Source organism: Diuraphis noxia, unplaced genomic scaffold, assembly GCF_037042655.1.
Source record: "Diuraphis noxia isolate RWA-SAM2 unplaced genomic scaffold, SU_Dnox_SAM2 contig0003, whole genome shotgun sequence".
Taxonomy (NCBI): domain Eukaryota; kingdom Metazoa; phylum Arthropoda; class Insecta; order Hemiptera; family Aphididae; genus Diuraphis; species Diuraphis noxia.
In genome coordinates, this window is record NW_028301713.1 from 54,817,934 (window position 1) to 54,843,956 (window position 26,023).

Sequence of the window (26,023 nt, forward strand, 5' to 3'; positions counted from 1 at the left end):
GGAAAAGACAAATTATTGTCAGATATGTATTGAGATATAAAATCATTTCAAATGAAGTTAAAATTATTATACAAACATATCAATGAAAAGCATTTAGATAATTTTGTATGTTGTAAAATTGTAATCCAATTATCTAAATCAACCTATTGTTAGGAAACTATTAAAAATAATTTTTTAAATATACCTAATTTGAAAATTTTAAAAATTAATAAAATTGTCAGTTTAATTTTCTAACTTTTACTTATGTTATACAAAGAAAAATCAAGAATTTTTTCTATAGATATTGAAAATTTTAATTCCTTCCCAACTTAAATATATATATAAAATTGCACAACAATATTCTTAAAATAGCATTTTAAGAAAGAACTAAATTAATAAGAGGGGGGGGGGGGGTGTAGTGGCCGGGCAGAATTAGGCGTTGGTTTCGACGCGCACCGTTGCCGGTTGAATCCCGGTTATGGCGGCATTGCTTTCCAGGCAGTTCACGGTGTCTGGAGAGAGAGACTGCTGTCCCTCACAAGGGCATATCAGAAACCTACAGGTGCCCACTAGAAATTCTGCCAAAAACACAAACACGTGTACCAAAAATCAACCCAACTTAAAATACTACAGTACCCTTCCTACACTCAATGTCATATGTTGCCGTGGGTTCACTAAATAAAAAAAAAAATTAATAATGTACTAATATTTAATTTAAATCTTTTAAAAATAAATTTCTAAGTTATTAGAAGTTTCACTAAAAAAATATTCAGTACTTTCAGTAGCAGCACTAATTTAATATCAAAAATAATAAACATTTTCCCCATTATAAACCAATAAGTGGAAAATATTTTACATTAAAAATCACACTAAATATTTGCAATACCTTTTACTCATGAATTATTTTTTTTAAATATTTTCTCCATAATATTTATTCATAATCAGTAAATCAGTACTACTGAGCCACATAACTCATATTTTGATTTGTAATATCGATAAATCTATAAGAATTATATGTTAACATTTTTATTTTTATGCAGCCTTTAATGAGTAGCTAAAAATTAATAAAGCCAATGCAGCTATGTAGGTTATGTAGGTGAGCTTTCTGACTTTTGGTTAAGACTCCAAATGAGAAATTTTAAAGCAATTATAATATTCTTGATATATTTATCGAATAATTGAATTCTGCTCATTTTTAGTATTAAAAAATTAATTCTACTTAATGCATTACTTAGTCATTTTTAACAATATAATTCTTCAATAAATGTTAGCAATCAAATGTGTATCATATAATTAGTTTTTGTTTAGCTAGTTCACAAAATATTTATTTTTTTAATAATCTTAAGCAACAGCAATGGGCTATTAGAATTTTGTTAAGACATTAGGTTGGTTGAGGAAAAACGTATAAATGGGGTGAGGATCTGTCACTAAAAATAAAGTGGTTATCGATCCGGGAACGAGCGGCATAAACTGATGCTTGACCTCAGAACATATTAATGACTGAGACCTATATGATAAGTTACTTTAGGCATGATATGACCTATATAATAGGCCCTATTGAAATATTATGGTAGAGATTATAATCTACTTATATGCTATCATTAGTGTTATTAGTGTAAAAAAATTATTATATGAACTTATAATATAATTTTAAATATCTATCACCCGTGTATTATGCGCCTTCGATTTAAGTAACAAAAATTCCATAGTAAGTGATTGTATAATTAATACATTTATTTAAATATTTTAAGAATTAAACACAAATAATTCATATCAAAAATATATGCCGTTTTACTATATAATTCATTTTATGTACAAGAAATAAAAAAATAGTAATTAATTTGGTTTTTAAATTGTATACACTAACAGCATAAGTTTTCACACTTACGTAAATATTATAAAGTCATTAATTAATAAACACTAAAATATTTTAGATAAATAAATTATCAAAGTTATAATGTATGACGTTATACCATAAAATTTGATTCAATAATGGTTTTAGTTTTAAGGTATTAATCAATGTTTCGCTATAATAATTATGTTTTAGTTGAAATAAGATTAAGACATTCAGTTAAAACTTAAACTAAAATACTACAAAACATAAGATCAAAAATGATTAGGTACTTGTGTAGTATGCTACCTAGGTATACTACCAAAAAACTATGTATGCTAACCATATTTTATCTATTGAATATTTATTAATAACAATTTATTAATTTAAAGTCTACATGCGGGTATCATGTCCTCTTAATTTATTTGCTGACGATTATCAAGTATTTTAATTTATTATATTCAGTGTCCTGCGAGGTTTTACCTATTGAAATATCTCACGAAATAATGGAGATATCAAAATTCTGGTTTTGTAATTAAACTCACAGGGATAAGAACTACAATATTGTTTTATATAATAATTTATTTTTATGTTGATAAGATAATTAAAAAATATATTTTTTTATTTGATAAATTCCAAAAACTACCTATAGCCATTTTGTAAAGTTAATTTTTCTGAAAATAATGACGTTTCAAAATTATATTTTTATTCATTTCCTGATCTTTAATTTTTTGTTTTTGGTTTCAAGAAAAATTGAGAATTATTTAACACCAGAAAGTTAACAAACATATGACCCACTGTGCTACACTTGTGCTCGTACGGCTGACCGAACGCTTTCAGTGTGTCTATTTATAATTATATTTTATTTCTTCAAACTATAAAATATTAAAATCAGGAAATTAATGATAATACAATTTTAAAACGTCAATATTTTCAGAAAAATAAACTCTAGAAAATGGCTATCTTCAATTTTTTTGGAATTAATTAAATAAAGAAATATATTTATTACCAAAACATTAAAACAAATTTAAATATGTAATAATTGTAGTTCTTATTCCTGTAAGTCTTATTACAAAACCAGAATTTTGATATCTTCATTATTTTATGAGATATTGCAATAGGTAAAACCTCGTGGGACACCCTGTATTGAATATTGTTTGTATGTCATTATAGAAAACTTAAAATGAATTGTTTTGTTGTGTTTTAATAGACTGCTATTTTAGTTTGTGGTCTAACAAATATGTTGTTTAATACAGCGAGGTGGAAAGAAACAAAAATAACAGATTTAAAGTAGATCTTAGTAGATATTTACTAGTTAGTAGTTATCAGTTTATCACATTGGTTATTTAGACATTATAGTATTATACATATAATATATTATAATATTTTGTCATTCATAATAATTAACTCACAGGTATTTTTCCAAAAAAAATAAAACATATAAGTACATAGGTAGATATGTCATATTTTCCAGTAGGTAGCATACTACATAAGTACCAATTATTAATATTTATAAAATCACATAATATGTGTATAATTTGTATATGTATTGAATATATAGGTACAAATATAAAAATAATTTTAAGCTAATCCCTTTATTAAATTGGTATGACTGATTTAAAAAAATTTTAAATTAAGGACATAAATATAAATAAAAAATGAAGAAATAAAAATACTTACTGTGAAACAGGATCATTTGGTCCTTTTTCCAATGGAATTTGTACTGATCTATACTGTATAGCATTATAAGATTTCCAAAATAAATATTCTCTAAAATATACAATGGTTCATTATTATCTATATACTTCATTAGATTGTCACATGATTAATTACCTGAAATATTTTAATCCCTCATATAATGTGGCTATTAAAAAAATTCCAATCATAGAATACACTAGACCACTAGTTGTAGAAAATGTCCACCAATCAAACAATACAGTTTCATGAGTACCAAAATGGAATGACATCTAAAATAAAAAAAATGAGTAAATTAGATTACCTAAAATGGATGATTTTTACTTAGTTGATTATTTCATGTAACTTACAGACATCATATGATGCATCATATGTTGCCCACTGCTTGCTGGTGCATCAGAACTAGGACAGCAGGAATCACCACTTTCGGTAGTATGCTCATGATTATCCATTGCATGGTGATTGTGATGTTCATGACTCATATTGCACAGCTGAAATGAAAAATAAATTTTCAAAATAAATTAAATAATACTGTATGGTAAAAATTTAAAATTTTGTATATATTTCAGTTTGATATAATTTTATAAATAAAGCAAATATTAAAAATATTATTTGAAACTTGAATGCATACATAAAAGTAGGTGTAACCAATAATTATCAGTCTTAATTGATTAGATAAAATTAATTTTTAAATTGTTTCAGAACTTGTAAAATATAAAAATTCAAATTAATGGTATGGTAATTAAAATAGTAATAATTAAAAAATGTTATTACAATTTACATTTTTTGACATAAACTAAAAAATGTTAAAAATATAATATGTATCATGCTATATATACTATGTAATATGTAATATTATATAGTTTTATAATTCATAACTACTTATGTTTATGTTTTTTTTAATCTAATTTTACTATATCATTCTATAGGAATTACATGGCAGGAAACCACACTTAACCATCAACCACAAATTTCACTTTAATATTATTTCATATGAATGTATCATAGATATGGTTTGATATACAAATAACAAAGTGTTAAAATACTCATATTTTATAAATAACAAAACATTTTTGATTCCTTTGGTAAAATAAATAATAATTATAATGAAGAAAATATGACATTTTAATGTAATACAACTACAAATTATTCTAAGATATTTTTTATAATTTTAATTCCTCAGACACTGAATTTTTGAAAAATTATCTAGGTAATTATTTGTTTAGTTATTAGTTGTATTTTTGTTATGCTGACTGCTGAGCTATATATGTTTAAAATAACCATCATAAAACTGTTAACTCATTTAAAGTCTAGAGAATAGTTTAGATGATATCAGTGAAAGGTAGTTCAGCATCCCCTCATACTATTGTATTTTTATATTTTTCATATTTTTTTATATTTTAATTAATTTATAATACTCAGAACGAGATTATACGCGTAACGAAAAGTATTTTTAATATTTAAAAAAAAAAGTTACAAATGAAGTATTTAAGTTCAGATACTTCTATCAATTTTATAACAAAAAATCACATATTCCTACATAAATCAATCATCAAAAATATGTTGGTAAATCATTGTGTAAAACGAAACTTTTACACGCCTAAGATAAGGACTATGTCGAGCCAAGCCCAATGACGTCACGCGGTTATTCTAGATGTTTTATTATCTCCTTGAATACAGCAAAAACTCTAAAAAGCGGACACTCACGGTCGTAGTATACAGAATATCCGCTATTGATAGGTGTCCACTATTAGGAAAATAAATAAAATAAAAAATTAAGTTTTTCTTACTTTTTAAAAAACATTTAAAATCAAGTAGGGATAAATTCATGTACTATATATTTTCGTCATTATCTATAATTTGCAATGACGTGCGCAGGGGGGGAGAAGATGAATGGGGATATATATACCCCCATGGGCTTTTTTTTTAGTCTTCAAATATGACTGAATTTCGGACCTCTAATTTTTTTTTTGTATAATAATAAAGATTGAAAATAATACATTTTTATTTATGACATTTATTAGTTTATTACACATTGGTATGGGGCCATGGGGGTATATACCCCCCATACCAAATTCCTGACTACGCCACTGATCATTTGCTTAGATTTATTGATTGTACATAGGTAGTAAGTACCTAATTATACCCATTAAATCATAAAGATAAATGTTTTTATCTTAAATATTAATATAGCATACAATACATTTACAAAAAGTACATTACGAGTAGGTTTTTGTTTCTCGGTAAGTCTGTCTGTTATGTTGAGGTATTTAGAATCACCGGAATACCTAAAATTTTCCAAGTCCGTTGTTAAGAGGTAACCACAATTCGCAGGAGGAGCACAATTTAATAATTCCAATGAGACTATGCGGGGACCGGAAAATTTTCCGTTAAGCCGAATTGGCGAATTCAAAGCTATTACGTCGTGTGTCGTGTCGTAACGATCAAACCACATTCCGACTGGACGTTAACTTTTGGTATGGTGGTATAACCAAGTTAAAACCGAGGATACCAAGAATTGAATACTAGTAAGATCAATATGGTTACCAGTTTTAACCATAGTTACCACATTCTCGCGCTACACGACACACGACGTAGCTGTGAATCCGGCTGTATTGAGAAGAGTTCACTAATTAGAGGTGTTCGTTAAGGGAAGTTTCACTGTAGTATTTACTATATACACCCTGTCCAACAGAGATCTGACATTCTGACAAATGAAATAACTTTTGTTCTAATCAATATTTTTATTAAATTTCTTTTAAATATAATTCATAGATACTTGCGCTACATTTTTAGAATACATTTTTTATTTTTTAATACTGAAAATAAAAAACTTGAAAATTGATAAAAAAAATTTTCGAAATATTCAATATAGCCAATTTGCAAATCTGAGTTTTAGAAAAATGTATATGGTAAAAACACTTATTTAAGTCAAATGGCTGATTTTTTACAATTTTTTTAAATATCAATATTTTCGTTAAGTAAATTATGATCTAGTTTATGTTAGAAACCTCGTAATTTCAAATAATAATAAAGTCTTTTAAACATATTTAATAACAACATTTTTAAATAAGTGCATGTTAAAATCTAATTATTTTTTTTATTGTATTTATTTTAATAATATGTGATGTATAAACTATAAATTACTATAATTTACCTAACAAAAATATAGATATTTAAAAAATTGTAAAAAATCAGCCTTTTGACTTAAATAAGTGTTTTACCATATAAATTTTTCTGAAAATCAAATTTACAAATTGGCTATATTGAATATTTCGAAAAAAAAAATTTATCTATTTTTAAGTTTTTTATTTTCAGTATTAAAAATTAAAAATGTAACGCAAGTGTCTATGAATTATATTTAAAAGACATTTTTTTAAAAATGTTGATTAGAACTAAAGTTATTTTATTTGTCAGAATGTCAGATCTTTGTGGGACACACTGTTTTTTTTATACATATAGATTTAGGTAATAATTTAAAGACATTTGTTTTGTTTTGTGTGCTGCTCCAAGTTTCATAAACGCCAAACGAAGCCATTCGAATAAAAGGATCGGCATTGACTGGTCGTCTATTGGTTCATTAACATGTTGTTGGTGGTGAAATTAGGAATTATAAAATGAGCAGTAAAATACAGACAGCCGATAGGTAACTAAAACTTGTATTTCGGAAATAATAATAAATTATTCATACAATTGTAATGACTTTTTTTTTTAGACAAAGTAACTACTTCAAACGATATCCAAAACGACCTGTATACAAACTATATTCTTATACTCAATTTGTGTAGGTAATAAGAAGTTAAATAAAATAATAATTAGGCATATACAACTTTTTTCAATTTTATGATAAGGTTTTTACCACTGTCAATTACATTTACGTGAAAGCCTTTGTTAGGTAATATATACAATCACGATTTATTTTTTAGCAATAAATCAGTGGGTATAGTGGCAGCGCTCATTCATACCTATGCAATTTAATAATACATTAATGCCGATCCCAAATTAATATATTATAATATTAATGTACAATAATATATAATATACATACTCAAATTTTAAATCGTATTTATTTTCTACTTTGTGCTCTTGATAACTTTATCTTATTATAGTATAATTAACGTGCTGGTTTGTATTTCGTGAATTTTTTTCATATGGATCAAAGTATTAGGATTTTGATATTTGTCATCAAATATGGAAATATAATATTATATTAGTAAGACTGGAACCAATCCAAACCAGGGCCGAATCCCACCTCAAAAATAGCTGCACCACAGAATTAAACATGTTAAAATTTGGTTGTTATAGTGGCTTGTCGTTATATTGTTATATTGTATAAAAAATGTGTAGTTCAAAATGCATATCTATCTTGTAGGTGAACGTATATTCTATAAAGTTATTTTTATGAAAATGTTGAAAAATGGATTTTATTATTTTAATGAGTTATTTACCACAGAATAATAGCTGCATATTGCATATTATTAAATACTGGAACATATGGTTATTGGTAAACAGATAAAATGTGTGAAAAATGACAATGGTTAAGAAATGACGGTTAAAAGATCTTGACATCTAAACAAATATAATATAGAATATTATTGAGAATTAGAGTAAATGTACCATGTGGTACTGATGTATTGTTATATTATGTTATATTAAATTCGAAAGTATTGCAGTGTTATCATTACATTCATATTCAAAAAAAAAAAGCAAGTGGGTACCACCCCGCTATACAATTAATATTAGATAATAGCTCGTATGGGTTACTGTAATGGAAGTGTCAAATTTGAATTCAATGATATAAAATTATTGTATATCAGAGCAAAACGATTCAGATAGAAAATTGTCTTTCAGCCTATATTGCTAGGTATATAACATATTATAATATTATTGCTATTAAAATAATTTATTTTAGTATTATCAGTATGATATAATTTTTGCCAAAACTATTCCATTGTGGCATTATGTGTGCGGATTATAATAATATACTATTTCTTCATTTAAAGAAAATAAATAGAAATTTTCTCATGGCTCATGCCCAATAGGTATAATTAGTTTGGAAAATGTATGTAAAATAGTGAAATTATTTACTGAAAATTTAAGGTACCTATATACCCATACAATTATTGGTGCTTGATTTACCAAAAGGCACGCAAATCATTGTAAAGTTAACACTTTAATCGCTACGCTCAGAACACAAAATGTATTAAATAAAGCGTACCTAACATGATAATTTATATTTTATCCGCTATACAACGAATTATTAAAAATAAATCATGGAGATTGCTATGATAACATAATTATATTTATCATTGGTTGTAAACAGAAGTAAAAATCCGATTACAAAAAACAATTTTACCTAGATTTTGTGAGCCCGTACTTTTTTATAGATTCTGAGCGGACTGCGAAGCGATGAATGTATTGATTTTAACATGATGTGTTTTTATTTTTTTTTGTGTCTGTCATCATGTTTTGGGGCAGTAAAAGTTCTTCGATTTTCGACTTCAGTACCTCATTCGAACAGAAAGTGAATCTAGTTGGTACATTGGGGGGTCAAAAGTAACTTGGGGGAGAGGGGGTCAAAAGTAAAATATTCTCAATATTTTTCTAAATAATTGGGATAAAGAAACTAAAAATTAGAAAACACAGGAATTTTACACACAATCAATTTTTGAAAAATCGATTTTGGTTTTGATGTAACTTTAAAACAAATGACCAAAGATACATGAAATTTTCACCGAATGTTTATATAAGTATATTCTATCCACCATGCAATTAAAAAAAAAATTTAACTTAAGTTCAACTATTTATAGGCATATGCCATTTTCGATCATTATTAATTTTTTTTTAAATTAATATCGATAAAAATTTATTTGTTGGGTAGAAAGGCTTAAACATTTAATTCAAGACACCTTACACATTGCTACAATAGCAGTTGAAAAATATTAAAAATACATAGGCACAATTTTTTTTTATAAGCATTTAAAGTTAAAATTTTGACTAAATACGTAAAAATTACTACAATGTTCAAATTATTCAAATTATCTTAGATAGATATTCATATATAAGTTGTTTTATTTAAATCTAAGAATTGAAAATATAATACAAGGCTCCTAACATATTTTAACAAGCATTCGATGTTTGAATTTTGACAACATACGTAAAAATCACAAAAATTCGCAAATTATTTTAAGCTAGAAATGCATAAAAAATTTTCTTTTTAAATCTAAGATTTGAAAAATTTTAATAATCTATAATACCTAGCTATTACCTATATCCTAGACAGATAAACCGTCTCCGTTCAGAATCAATTTCGTATACAATGATATAATATCATTGGATTCAAATTTAATTCCATCCATTACAGTAACCCACTTGTAACCTACTGTACAGCAAAGCGACATACACGACTTACCCGCCTTTTTTTTATTTTTAGTTTTCCCGCTTTTTTTTTTGTTGCTATTGAAAAGTATGTTTTATAACGAAATATGTGAAAATATGTAATATAAATTATGACTCATTATAAAAACAAATTTATTACTTGGCTAAATTAAATTATCTAGTCACAATAAAAATATGTATTTTATAGAAAAAATTGAGCCCTAGTAGTTATATTATTCAATGGTTATACTTTTAGCAATCTAGGTTACAGTACCTACTTGTTATAGGTATTTATATGGCAACATGAAATTGGTGGGGTAACGTAATTATAATGTGCATTGGTTGGTATAAGTGAAACCTATAGTGGATTTCAAATCAAATTCGACTCGATTATAGCACACCGGATGACGAATTTCTACTCAAATCAATGGTTCGTGAATTTAGTTGGAAAATAAGAAACTTCGCCTATATAATATTAGAATCGTTAGAAATTTTCCGCCTTATTCAAACCCTATTATGAGTATTGAGTAACCCTGACAAAAATCCGCTTCTATGCGCGCTGTAATCAATAAGTCGCATTTGATTTAAAACCCAATATATACAGGTACTATAAGTCTATAATATTACAAAGGCGTACTCAGATATTTTCAATGAGGAGATTATATATATACAATACTAAACAAAATATTTTTTTAATTGTATTAATTTTTAAACAATATCATCTATACATTTAGAACACAGAAGGTCTCCCCCCTTGAATACACCATAGTAATATTACAACATTAAATTTTTTTTCGGTAATTTTTGGTTGCATTGGCAACTGTATAAGGACGACTACGAATTGGTTCCCGGGTTGTCTACAGGTAACATACGAGTTGGTTCCCGGATTGTCTACAGGTAAACATACGAATTGGTTCCCGCAAGCTTTCATGATAATACAATCTTGTTAAATTAACTTTTAAAATTATTATGATATATTCAACAAGCAACAATTTCCTTCCCATTTATTCAGACTTAGGACTGTCTAGAATTCAAATAAGTTCGAATAGTTCAAACGCTATCTGGAATACCTAGGTATGGTCAGATATTATCAAGATTATCGATTGTACATATACGTATCTATAGTAGTATCTATAGTAGATAAGTAATTTTATTCGGGAACCAATTCGAACAGTTATATACTGGAAAGTTTTTTTTTCGGGAACCAATTCGTACACATTTAATTGACCCGGGAACCAACTCCACGTTTGCCCTGTATAACAGTCAAAAAATAATAATTTTGTATCCAGCATTCTAGCTTATAGAGACGTATACTGATTTGGCTATAAATTAAACTATTTTTGTAGGCTTAATCAGTCATTCTTCGTACTAACTCACATTTATTTTTAATGTAATATTCTATTTTACTTAAATTTATAAAGAGAAATTATTGAAAAAAAAGCACAGACTTCCGATGTTTTAATGTATAAAAATGCAAAATTAAAAAACAAAATTTAGTACTCCACTATTCCAAGAAGTATCCAAATTAAAAAAGAATGTTAGTTATATGATGATCAGGGAGTCAACTACAATTTTTGTAGTTATAACCTAACCGCCCTAACTGCCACTGTAAGACAATTAATGTTATAATTTTCCAACAAAAATAAAAAAACCAACAAACAATAAATAAATCATAATATATAGTGAAATCAATTGCTTTTCCATCTTGAAAATTTTCAATAGGTACTTAATGTTATATGATTCAATAAAATATTTAAAAAACGACACACAAAATGTTTTAGAGGTTTTAAATACTAAGTGGCACGAATGCCGTAAATAAATATGTATATAGACATGTAGATACATAATATGTTTATATAATTTAAATAAAAGTAACCTATACCTAAGCAAATTTCACATAATAATATAAAATAAACCTTATTTTGTGCTTATTGATAAATAATATCAGAGATACTTGAATCGGTATATTGTTAAAAGTGTGATTTAATAAAATTATTGCATTAGAACTATATTAAGCTATTTAACTCGTATCACATATATACACTTGAGATATCTCGGTTTTTTCTATGACTTAATGAAAATATGTATACGTTTACACTAAGGATATATAAAATTTATTTTTATTCGTACTAAATAGATTAAATTTAATTAGTGCTCAATAAATTTAAAGGCAAGTTCCATTCCCTCCCGAACATACCCAACAAATTATATTAATTTATTGGTTAAAAATAAAAAAGAGCGGTTAACTCTCTTTGTATAAGTTTGCATTACACATTATAATGTTTCGATAAGGTCATCGTAATGAATGTGTTAAATTTTAATTCAATTATATAAAATAATTTTATAAAAAAAACCGAAAAAACGATTCTGGTAAGAATAGATGAGCTGTATGTTTGTGGTTTGTCAGCTTGATGACTATTTGAAGATATTATTGCTATTAAAGTAATTGTTTTTTATAACTAGTAATGCACCAATATAGTAGAATTAATGATAAAATAAATAAATGATTTTCAAAAACATTACATTTGAAAATGTTAATGTTTATATAAAAATAATTAAACATTAAAAGTTTCAAGTACCTCGAATAATGTTTTTAAATTACAGTTAAATAACATACATACATCGTAGTTATTCTCCGTTTAAACTTTAAATATATCTAATTTCATACAAATTTGAACTTAATAATTCAATAAAAACTGTGTTTTAGATTCTGACCGGAGCGAGAAATGTATTGGTTTTACAGTGATGTTTATTTCTTTTTCAGTTTCTTATTTATTCTGTAAACACTTTTTCTCCCTCTAAACTTGCTCAAAAGTATCAAGTATAGCATTTTTTCTGAAAGGTAATGTTCTTGAGCTGGTACTATAAACAAGTTATTTTTCGATTTTCGAAACAGTACTCGAAATAAAAGCGGTTAAAGGAGCAAAAAATACGATTTCATGATTTCATAATATTAAATAATTACGGACGTCGTTTTTTTTTTAAATTATAACAATATAATTAACATAGTATAACATATCCTAGACTGATTAACCGTCTCCACTCAAAATCGTTTTTCGTATAAAATTATATTACATCGATTACATCGAATTCAAATATAATACCATCCAGTACAGTAACCCAATTGTAACCTACTGTACTGCAGAGCAACATCCACTTACCCGCTTTTTTATATTTTTTGTTTACATTATGAAATACTTGAGAACATTTGTTTAAAATGTTTAACCCTTATAACATTGTACATTTTATTTAAAAAACAATTTACACATTTTTGGTATGAATAAATTAAATAATTTGGTCGAAATTTTAACTTAAAATATTGACATAAAAAAATCGAGCTTCGTACGTAAGAATTTCTATTATACCAATTTGTATTAAATGTTCAAGTTTTTTTACCGAATAAATAATTTTTTACTGACAATATTACATTTTGTCTAGGCTAGCTCAAAGAGTCAAAATATTTTGAAAATGTTATCATGTATAAAAAATTGTCATATAAATATTTTGTGAACATTTAAATTATCACAGTATCACACATTGACTATCACAGATTATTATTATAAAAACTTGGTTTTTGAGTCATACCAAGATTCTGTCAAAAACTGGTTTTGCGTAAAAATCCCTTTTTTCCCGACGTTCTTGAATACTATAAGAATTTATAATATACCCCCTCCCCTTAAGTAATAAGTATCGGATATAGATGCATTTATTTACCAGAAAATATGCTGAATTATAAAATCGATGCATTTTTACAAACTCAAAAGTTGATGACAGGCATAGAAAAATACAGTTGGTAAAATCAATAGGTACATTGCTCAGAATTAAAAATCACTGAATATTTTCTACTTTTGACCCCCAATGTACTAAATATATTAAATTTGATATAGGTATTAATATCCCAATATTGAAGATCGAAGTATACTTTTTTCTCCTAAAAGTGCTATAAGACACAAAAAAAACTCAAATCTTTGTACCACCTTTCTTCACTATCCTTTCAGTATTTTAAAATGACATCATCCATTCTTAAAATTAATAAAATAATATACATTAAAATAAATATGCAATTATATATTGTTTAATCAACAATCTTGAGGGGAACAGCATTTCGATTTAGAAAATAAAATAAATAATGCATATTTGCTAGGTCAAACCGGTTTGAAAAAAGTACCGAAATAATTGTACATAGGTTTGGACCAGTGAATTTTTAATTAATTTGACACAAGACTTATTTCTCACGAAACAGAACCGGAAAATATTTTAAGTGAATCGGTAAATTTTCTATTTTATAAATAATTATGCACAAAAATCAATGTTCTATGTATTTCCAATACATTTAAACCACTTATAAATAACTGCATTGAATAATATGTAGGTAAAGAAGAAAACCAAACATTTCAGCATAAAAGTTACTTATATTCGTATATTTTAAATAATAATACACCACATCTACTTAAAAGTATGTTTTATTGAATTCATGAGTCATAAATCCTAGAAAAATAATTATAAATATAAAAGTATGTTAGTTATTTCAACAATAGTACTGCAATATATTATTATGTTATGGCATGATATATAAATACCTAGTGAAAGCATCAGACATTGCATATATATTATTAATTATTGTAGGCAAAGAGTGCATAAAAACGTGTATATATTATATAGGCAATGGAGCACTTACAAAATCGACATAAACTAGGATATAATTATCTTGTATTTTACATTTTGAATACTTAAAATATTTTTAATCATTAAAATTTAAAACGAGAAATTTGTATACATCTAAGACTATTTACAAAATTTTAAGTCAAAAATAGTACATGCAATGTAAGATTGCAGTAGATACTTAAATTCTAAATTCATATAAAATTACTTTCAACACACAATTTTTATTTAAATAAATTATATATGTTTTAATTACTTATTATCAATGTTTTAACAGTCTTTATTATATAATGCAAATAATAATAAAGTATATTTCCTAAATCTTCGTTTAAATATGATTTAATCAATCAAAAATCATTTAATATCTATTGTCAATATATTCTTTGAAATTTGTTTTAAAATGTAAAGAAAAACTATATTGGAGTCACTCTGCAACATATAAAAAGTTAAGAGATGTATTCAACTAAAAAATTCAATAATAATAGCGTATACAAGTGGAAGATGGGAGTTAACATCGGATGGATCCTCCTATGATATATATAGCATGGGGGCACTACCATGTGATTTATCCTAGAAACAGAGAATATATATTACCCTAGCCCCACAATGATAATGAATGTCACTGCATAAATAAACCATTCCACACAAAAAACGATTCTAAGTATATGGAAACACTGGAATATTCACCGTTATTTTAAAGATATTTTATAATTTATTAAGATTTAATATTAGTTATATACTTTTTATTAGAAATCAGTAGTCACTAATAATTATAAATAGTATAGAGATGTAGAAAGTAGTACATTTTTCTCGGTAAATTACAAAAAAAAAAATTTACGAAAAATTGGTAAATTTTGATAATTTTGGTATGTTACCATAAGAACACTTCCAGATACTCCTCTCTGTCGCATTTTCATGAATTTATAATTATGGTAAGATTTATTTTATTTATTTACTGGTTAGTATAGGGTGTTCAATTACAGTAGTCGCTATTTTAAAATTTTTAGTATTTTGTGACTGATCCCCCTTGTTATTAGGTTATAGTTCTAATATGTGTAAAAACGATGTATAGAAAATTTTAAAATAATCAGAGAAGTTTAACCGGTGCCCCAATGCTTTTAAAGGTTTAACATTACTAAATATGTTAAGGAAAAAATAAAAACAAATTTTAATTTAATAGACAATTTACAATTATTTCTATATCTTTAATTAATTTCAGTATTCAATTATATTAATATACCATGACTGGTGAATATTGGCCTCGTTTAATTTTAAATGCCACATGCTAATTTTTATTGGTAAAAAAATATTTACCTGTTAAAAAATAATTAGTTTATTTACCGGTTATTTACCTTTTGGTATTTGACTTACTGGTCAAATTTTTTTTTTTTTAATAAGGGTATAACAATATCTTGTATTAAAATTTTAAATCTTAGACATAAAAAGAAATTTTTTTAAGAATTTCTAACTCAAAATAATTTGCAAATTTTCGTGACTTACTAGTTATGTCAAAACTCTGGTTTCAAACGCTCATAAAAAATGACTGCGGATTTATGCTCAAATTTTCGAGTTTTTGATAAAAGAAACAAGCTTTTTCATGGTACAACATCAATTTATAGGTTATTAGCTAACAAAACAAATATTAATTATATATAAATAAAACAATTTTTATCCAAAATATAAAAAAAAAATCTTATGCCTATAAATAACTCTAAAAGAATTAAAATATTATAAAAATTTTATGGTTTTATAACATAGGCTAGTATAAAGCATTCGATGAAACTAGCATGACCTAGGTACCCACGCACGTAAAACAGCCTTAAAAATGTTTTGACAAATTAAAAATTGATTATTTGTTTAAAATCAAAAATGAAAAAAACTTTAGTCTTTTGGATGTAACTATGTAAGATTTGAAATTTGATATACAAGATTTCTTATAAATTTATGTTAGTATTATTTTAAAAGATAAAATCATTTTTTATAAGCGTTTAACACTACTTAAAGCTCAGAGAACAAACTTGAAAAATTACACTAATATTTAATATCTAATTTACTATAGAAGACATGAGTATGAAAAATGGGATTTTAAATTTTTTAGAACATTTAAAGCATTTATTTGTTGCTTGAATGTTGATCATAGCTTTATGAACTGTACAAATATTTGACAATTTAAAATAAGGTTCGTTGTATACTTAAAGAGATTTAAATACATACCATAATAATTAAAATTAAATATTATTAGTTCATAAAATCACATAAATATATATTATTCCCAATGTTATCCAATATTTCATCAAGAAACCCACGGCACAAACTACGGTCAATATGGTCCTCTAAATTGGCTTTTTGCAAGATAACGCATCGAAATTTGATTTTTTCTTTAATCTAACAGTCTATCAGACCTTAAGCGCCATTATTCTAATTTTAGATTCTGAGCGGAGCGATGAATGTATTGATTTTACCATGATGTGTGTTTTTATTTTTATTTTTTTGTGTCTGTCATCACGTTTTGGGGCAGTAAAAATGCTTCGATTTTTGACTTCAGTACCTCGTTCGATCAGAAAGTGAATCTAGTTGGTACTTTGGGGGGTCAAAAGTAAAAAAATTCTTAATACTTTTCAAAATAATCGAGAAATACAAACTAAAAATTAAGGGAAAAACGGGAAATTTTATGCACTCATTTTTCGACAAAATCGATTTTGGTTTTTGATGTAACTTAAAAAAAAAATGACCATAGATACATGAAATTTTCACCGAATGTTTATATAAGTATATTCTATCAACCATGCAGCAATTTTCAAAAATTTTCGACTTAAGTTGAACTATTCATAGGCATTTGAAATTTTCGATCATTATTTCTTTTTTAAAAATTAATATCGATAAAAATTTATTTGTTAGGCAGAAAAGCTTGAAAATTTAATACAAGGCTCTTAACATATTGTTACAATAGCAGTTGAAAAATAAAAGAAATTCAGTCACAATTTTTTTTTTTTTTTTTTGTCAGGAAAACTTTATAATTAATAAAAAAAAAAAGTTTGAATTTTGACAAAATACGTCAAAATCACAAAAATTCACAAAATATTTTAAACTAGAAATTCATATAAATTTTCTTTTTAAATCTAAGATTTGAAAATTTAATACAAGATTCCTTAAAAGTTTTTCAATCTTTATCACAAATAAAAAGTCCACCGAAAATTCAAATTAAATTTTTATGAGCATTTGAAATTTAAATTTTTACAACATTGGATTTTCACTTTTTTTTGTTTTTTTTTCTATAAATATCGATAAAAATGTATGTGTTCGGTAGAAAAGCTTGAAAATTTAATACAAGGCTTCTAACACATTGTAACAACAGCAGTTAAAAAATATTAAAAATACATATGCACGATTTTTTTTTATAAGCATTTAAAGTTCAAATTTTGACTAAATTCGTAAAAATTACGGCAATGTTCAAATTATCTTAGATAGAAATTCATAAAAGTTTTTCTTTTTAATTCTAAGATTTTTAAACGTAATTCAAGACTCCTGTGTTGACAAAATGTGTAAAAATCACGAAAATCACGAAAATTCGCAAATTATTTTAAACTAGAAATTCATAAAAATTTTTCTTCTTAAATCTAAGATTTGAAAATTTTTAATAATCTATAATATATTCTAGACAGATAAACCGTCTTCGCTCAGAATCGTTTTTCGTATACAATGATATAATATCATTGGATTCAAATTTAATTCCATCCATTACAGTAACCCACTTGTAACCTACTGTACAGCAGAGCAACATCCACGACTTACCCGCCTTTTTTTTATTTTCTGTACTAAAAATAAACATTTTTTTCAAAAATTAATTTATAACTTATATTAAGAATGTCAATATCTGCCTGATATAATGTGACGATACAAAAATATTGCCTTGTGTAATCACTAGGGTTCGGAACTTTTTTAATTGTTACCTTTATTTAGATTTATATTGGTCTTAATATTAGTCCTACACGGCTACACTTTACTCTTAAGCCTACCAGGTGTTAATTCAATAAATAAATAAATAAATAAATAAATAACGGAATAATAGAATAATGATACTTTAATCACAAGTACTTTTATGTGTGCATAATCATTACCTAATCTCAAGTAGACTATAAGATAAGTGATAAAACACAATGTACATATGATTGAATTAAATTTGAATTATATATTAAGTACTCTGATTCACAATGCTAAAGGTATAAGTAACAAATAATTAAAAGATACTTGTAAAATATTATAACAAATTTTAGTATGAGACTAACATAGGCATGTCCAGACCTCATTCGTCATGCTTAACAGTGACATATCTAGTTGAGAGGCAACTATCCCCTCAAATAAAAAATTCTGTTAAGGTTTAGTGATATGACCTCCCCCCAACCTCCACACCAATTTATAGATTTAAATTAAATTTTTAAATGAAAATGTCAAATTACTAGATATAGTTCGAAAATAGTTTAAATATTAAAACATTTAACAGAGTATTCAGTATAGAATATAGGTACTAACTTAAGTAACAGTGGAATGTTTCAACTGTTTCAAGTTTAAACAATACATACCTATTTATATAGAACAAAAACATTAAAACTGTTTGATGAGGAATTACGAGATTTAATTTTTAATTATTTCCCACATAAATAATCAACTTAATAAAATTTATTCAGGTGCTCATCATAAACAATATTTGTGAAGTACAACTATATATTTTTAAGCTCTAGGCATTAATATTTGAAACTGTACATGTATTTTAGATTCTGAGCGGAGCAAGGAATGTATACTGATTTTAGTATTTTACCATGATGTGTGTGTTTTATTTTTGTGTTTATCATCAAGTTTTGGGGCAGTAAAAGTGCTTCGATTTTCGACTTCAGTACCTCGTTCGATCAGAAAGTGAATCTGGTTGGTACTTTGGGGGTCAAAAGTAAAATATTCTCAAAAAGTTAAATTCTTAGACTTAAACAAGACAATGACTAGACTAAAAACGTAAAAATTACGACAATGTTCAAATTATCTTAGATAGAAATTCATAAAAGTTTTTCTTTTAAATCAAGATTTGAAAATTTAATACAAGGTTCCTACCATATTTTTACAATAGCAGTTGAAAAATAAAATAAATATATATGCATAATTTTTTTTAAAAGCATTCAAAGTTTGAATTTCGACAAAATACGTAAAAATCTCGAAAATCTCGAAAATCTCGAAAATTCGCAAATTATTTTAAACTAGAAATTCATAAAAAATTTTCTTTTTAAATCTAAGATTTGAAAATTTTTAATAATCTATAATATATCCTAGATAGAGAAACCTTTTATGACTGGGAATAATAATTATTTTATTTTATCAACATTCATTTTTGAGGTTTTAAAATGACGTACGTCAGTGTAACGTCTCGTCAGGTGAATACATTTTTCGCAAGAGAAAAAAACTAACATCTTATCAATAAAATAAATAAAAGCTTCCGTAAGTACCTTAATAATACCATAATAATTTCTACTCATCTAATGAAAACCCAAAAAGTCAAAACACTGTTTTATATTTTACTACATATTATGAAACATTTGTACCAATTTATTTTATCTTACACATATAATTATCATTAGCACTGGCAGCCGAAACAAAAATAAATACATGAAACTATATTTAATTTATAAATTGTGTTTCCCGTTACTATTATTTCAAATTATAAAACAGATGTCTATAAAAGATGCAAAAGGAGCACGACTGAGCTAGGGATCTTTATCCAGCAGTGGGGAGATGAGCGAAGAAAGTATTGAACTAATCATCCATTAGTCTCTATAGTATTCATGAATTTCTTCTGAACGCTCCAGAAAAGTTAAATAACGGTTATTTCGGGACGAACTAGGGGTCTCCCATATTACAAACTGTAACCGGACATCACCCAGGAAAAAAAACGATCAAGTTTAAATTACGGCGTTTTATCGGTAGATATATTTTGGTTTACTGGTTATAGAGTACCTCATTTCAGATTTTACATTGAACCTAATCTACTTTTAAACTAAACTAGTTTCTAAAGTTTAATCTAATCACTAAGAATAATGTCTGAAATTTTCGTAAAAATCAGTAAACTAGTTTTTAAATCTATATATTCCAGTATATACTGTATATAAGCAACAAACATAGATGAATCATATTATAAATAAACTCTCGTACCTATATTTGTTTTAAGACTGAAATTTTTAATTTCTTTATTGGAAAAATCATAACCATAAAAACCAATATATGCATGATTTTACTTCATCTACTCCCAGTAACCACTATCCAATGAAAACCGTTGATATATATTTTTTTTAATGTTCGATTTATATTATGAAAATTTAAAATTTAAATTTAATTATTAATGGATTTAATCCTTGTGTACATAAGCATATGTATAAATTGAAAATTTTAGGAAATCTTATTACTAGTGCACCCCTACATTGTAGTTAGGATACCATTTCAAGTCACTAGCTATCATTGCTTAGATTCTAAGCTGATCAGTCAGTCAATCAAAAGAAACGTTGGATTATATATATCAAACTATTAAAGTAATATTATATTATATCACATTTTGTGGTAATAATTTCACGGCATCCGAAAAATTCAATTGCTGATTTCGCGAAAGCATTACCTAATTCAACTTTTTTAAACCTAATAGGTGAAAATGTTAACACTTAAATTAACTTGTACATTGGCACAGATTTAAAAATGGGGAAAGTAGGTACCTACGTAATGGTTTCGCTGTACAATAGGACTATAGTGAGTACCTCTACAGCATATAGTAGAAGTCTAGTCTATCTCATAGTCATTGAGTAGGTCACTGTAATGGATATATTATTTAAATTCAACAATATTTTTATAGGTACAAAAAACGGTTCTTAACGATAATGGTCTGTCAATCTACTATAATGTTATAAATACATTGCTATTAATTAGTATAATATTTTATTTTATTATATATAGTAATACAGTATAAACTATAAATAGGCAATAGATAGCATAAAATTAATCTGAATATTCTTGAATGTTTCAGATCCCTCATAAAAATATTTTAGATTTAATACAAAATAACTAGTCGTATTTCTTTGTTTAAATGTCAAATTTCATCAATATTTAAAATTCAACTGTCCATACAAAAATGTTATCATAGAACTATATATACTTATGTGGAATTTTTATTAAATTTTTAAATCTTACATTTATAACTACTAAATAATTATCAAATATTGCAAACATTTGCTAATTATTTTGTGACAAATTTCATCAATATTCTAACTTTAAACGTAGGTATATAACTATTTTTACTAGATATTTTTTAATTGGTTAATGAACAACTTATGAGAAACTTTGTATTACATTATCATTTATCAGTCTACAAATTGTTCAATAACCATCAAAATCATCAGCTACAGAAAAATACTAGGTAAATGGTAAAAATGTCAAGTATCACTGGTTATTTGTTTTTGAGTTACACCAAAAAAACCATTTAAAATTTATAAAAAAACTTGATTCGCAAAAATTACCATTTTTTTTGGTTATTTTAAAATACTGACAATTTACAATAATTCTGACTTCTCAAAAATACTAACTAGATTCAATTTGTTATCAAAACCACACTCAAAGTTTAAAATCAAAGCATTACTTTTACTTTTACCTTTAGTGTAAAGACACAATTAAAAACACACATTGTAAAATCATAAGAATATTAGATTGAAGGATCCACTCAGAATTTAAAATTATTAAACAATTAAAAAAAATATTATCCAAATATGAAGAGAAAATATATCACATATCACCCATTAGATTATTAAAATTCTAGAGTAAATATTATTTTATTATTTTATTTTTTAAATTTGTAATCCTAATGCCAGATGGCAGTTTAAAATTAAATGGTATAAACATATTATTGAACAAATATTAAATAAAGCATAGTGAGCAACATTTAGTTAACATTTTATATTGATACAAGTCAAAAAGTTTGAACATTTCATAAACAAGGTTCAATAAAAGTTTTTCATAAAGAAGTTATAAAATATTGAAAATTTATAAATCCACATCCCAACCACTTAATGTTCAAATTTTGAAAAATGTATCAATTACACAAACTATTTGTTTATTGTACATGCTTACTTTAAAGTTTGCAAACATAGTTTTATATGATAGTCATGTTTACAGCTGTATAGTGTGTTAATAATATTTGGAATTTTGTAGCTCTGTAAAACTATAAAAAAAAGTAACAAATAAAACCGAATTCACTTAAAATGAATCAAAAATGCAAACAAAAAATACTTAAGACCCTGTTAAATATTAAATTGAATCAGAATTTAAATAGATATATCACAGCCTAATCAATAGGCACAATAACCTATATTTTTAGTGGGAATAAAGCCCTCCCACAATTGTATTTTCTAAATGATATAAGTATCAGTATGCTTAGTACTAAGTTAATACTAACTTCTATATTAGGGAGACTAAATTCCTCCCTCCTATTTGGAACAATTCTCACAATTAACTCTATACATTTGCAATGTCTTTCACTTTTATCTACTCTAAAAAGTAATTTATATTACATAATATGATAAATAAGAAAAAGAAATTTAATATATTTTTCAGTTGCTTATAATGTGTAACAATCTGTCACAATATACATTGAATGTATTTTTGATATTGGGGGAAAAATGTTATAGTCTTTAAATACAATTTTCTGTATAATCAAATCGTACATTGGTTCGAAATTAAGTTTTACTATAGATCAATATTTGCAACAATTACAAGTGTTCCAGTGAGGTATCGCAACAACACTATCAGACTAAGATAGCAATCATTAATAAATAAAAAGGTGATTTATTAGTATGCTGTGGTCTGTAGGTTGCCAAAACTTAAACATTTTTTAAAATGGGACAAAATGTAAAAAATCTTGAGAACCTCTGACCTTATTTGTATTAATTATTAAATGTTCAATCATCAGGTATTAAAATATAAATGACACTTAACAAATTATTAACTTTAAAATTATTATAAAATATTAATGATTTTAACAAATTTTATCAAAATGTTAACTTATAGATATTTTTAATAAGGAATAAGAGCAGCTTTTTACTTTGTATTATAGTTTTAAGCTTTTTGACTAAGAAACAAACCATTCTACCACTATAAACAAAAAAGAATATCTATCTCCTTATCTTTTTTTACAATTTAATAATTTTGTAAAAGGTACAAAGGAACCAAAGTACTAACCAGATCCAATATCTGCTATCAGAAACTACCCTGTGTCAAATTTGAAACATTTTTCTGCTCTTCAAATTGGTAACTGACGAAATAAAAACCAAATTAATTTCACTCTTCGCGGAATTTAATATTGTTTCTTATCATATTTTAATATTGGTATTTTTATTAAAAACAGGGATCGTGGGTTCATACATTTGCATATCAATCTTGCTAAGTTGTATTTATTGCTAGGCGACATAGTATTCCATTTCAAGGTAGTGCGATTAAATATGTGAAGTTTTATTTTGCATATTTTTGCAAATTTAGATGTTTCTTGGTTATTTGAAATATTTTATGTGTTTTTTCTATTTTATTGTGCATATTTAGCGTATTTATCAACATTAAATGAAAATGCAATAATTTATTTTTTTGCACTGTGTAAAATAGATGGGAATTTTTGCAATGTATATGTAGCCTGTATTAAGAAATTAGTACGAAATTTGTTGTATTAAATATATATAATTATTAGATTATTAATGGAGATTTTTTAAGCTAGTTATTTTAATTAATTAAATTAAGCAGATAAAATATAACTTTTACAAAAATGAATAGAAATTGTTTAATCTGCATATTTTTAGTATATACTTTTAGATTTTTAGCATATATAAATGCACATATCAATGTATATTTTGCCAGTTTTTAGTGCATAAATACATACTTATTTTTGTCATTTTTCAGAGCATGAACTCATGAGCCCTGATCATAAGTAATATTTTAAATAGTACCTGTAACAGTTTAATGTATAATTATACATCATAACATAAATAAATAACAAAAGTTGTACCACCTCACGACTTAATAAAAAGGTATGATCACAACTTTGTGATACACATACCACCCCACCCTAGTCTATTATATAGTTATCTACTTCTGTTTTATTTTATTAACATTGCTGACCAATTAAATGTGGTGAACAAGCTATGGTGTTGTGGATAGAATAGTGAGGGGTCAAGTGGATGCACCAGCTGAACGAAAACTTTTTTTCTTTGTGATTATACCTATTTATTTAATCAGCCTAACCATGAATACACACGTAATTATCAATTGAAAAAATTACCTTATGTAATTAGGTAATCAATATGACACACCCTTAAATGTAATATATTGTAATAAAATATACAAAACTGACAAAAAAAAATTATATATATAATTGCTAATATTATTTCATAAAATTAAGAGGTTTGATTGTCCATTTATCATCAGAAATTAATATAAATGACAATTCATACATATTATTTAATTCACAATATCCTACATATTTCTAAACTAATTTATTAAATCATATTTACCAAAGTATTTTTATACTTCCAATACTAATGTTAATTATAGTTTTATAAATGAATCACTTGAACGTATCTCAAATTTATTTATTTTCTAATTATTTTAACCTAATATAGATACCTAATTAAAAAAAAAAAAATGCACCATTAAATTACAACAAATGTGTAATAGTTTTAAGTTTAAACCTTACACAAAGCACATCAACCCCATCTGACAATATATTTAATGTTATTAATAAATATTAAAAAATAAATCTTACCCAACTAGTAAATTTTGTTGATTGATAAATGATACTTCTACGAGTCTAGATAGTGACGTGTAGACAAATGAAAGTCAATAGCCAAGATAAAAACTATGAAAATAACCTTCAATGAGAAGATATAGTCCTGGCCCTCATTCTTCAACACAGCAGCTGCAGTGCAATTATTGCTAAATCGAAATTATATAGAATTTATACTTGTTCACTTTCTAATATTTATCCTTCGACAACTACAGATAACGGTTATCAGTTTTCGTGATAAAATAGTATCAAAGTTTGATAACAATCATTGAGATATAATATAAACCTTAGATCATATACTATGGATGTAGTTATGCGTATACCGAATTGTGTCCAACATCATCCCCACCACCTTCAAAATTTCACGGTACACGAAAGAAATGCGCATGCCCAGAAATCTAAGCGAATGATACTATTATACTGATAAAGTGATAAGCAATAACGTTGAATTTCAAACAATAAAAATTAAAAATTATAAACGTGTTATTACTTATCAGTTGGCATTGTTGAATGTTGATACCGATTTCTGGTAATTAACACGAACTATGATTATAATGGACTGGTCTCGAAATGATGAGGAGTGTATAGCGGGACGGGTCGCAAATGTCTGTATTCTTCCTTGATACCTGGGG

The 26,023-nt window shown here is 25.7% G+C and overlaps 1 protein-coding gene across 6 annotated transcripts in view; it reads right to left on the bottom strand.

The window, feature by feature from the left end:
• Ctr1A (Copper transporter 1A) overlaps nucleotides 1-26,023 on the bottom strand; it is a 31,944-nt gene that overhangs the window by 2,827 nt on the left and 3,094 nt on the right. For 2 of the 6 annotated variants that reach the window (XM_015510017.2, XM_089222894.1), the window contains 3 exons: nucleotides 3,856-3,996; nucleotides 3,644-3,777; nucleotides 3,491-3,580 (listed from right to left, as the gene is read on the bottom strand). In XM_015510017.2, coding sequence (XP_015365503.1) covers nucleotides 3,491-3,580; nucleotides 3,644-3,777; nucleotides 3,856-3,996 — 365 coding nt within the window. Of the gene's footprint in view, nucleotides 1-3,490; nucleotides 3,581-3,643; nucleotides 3,778-3,855; nucleotides 3,997-22,693; nucleotides 22,717-23,800; nucleotides 23,825-25,370; nucleotides 25,911-26,023 lie in introns of those variants that run through there. The other 4 variants (XM_089222893.1, XM_015510018.2, XM_015510019.2 and 1 more) reach the window with 4 other exon arrangements.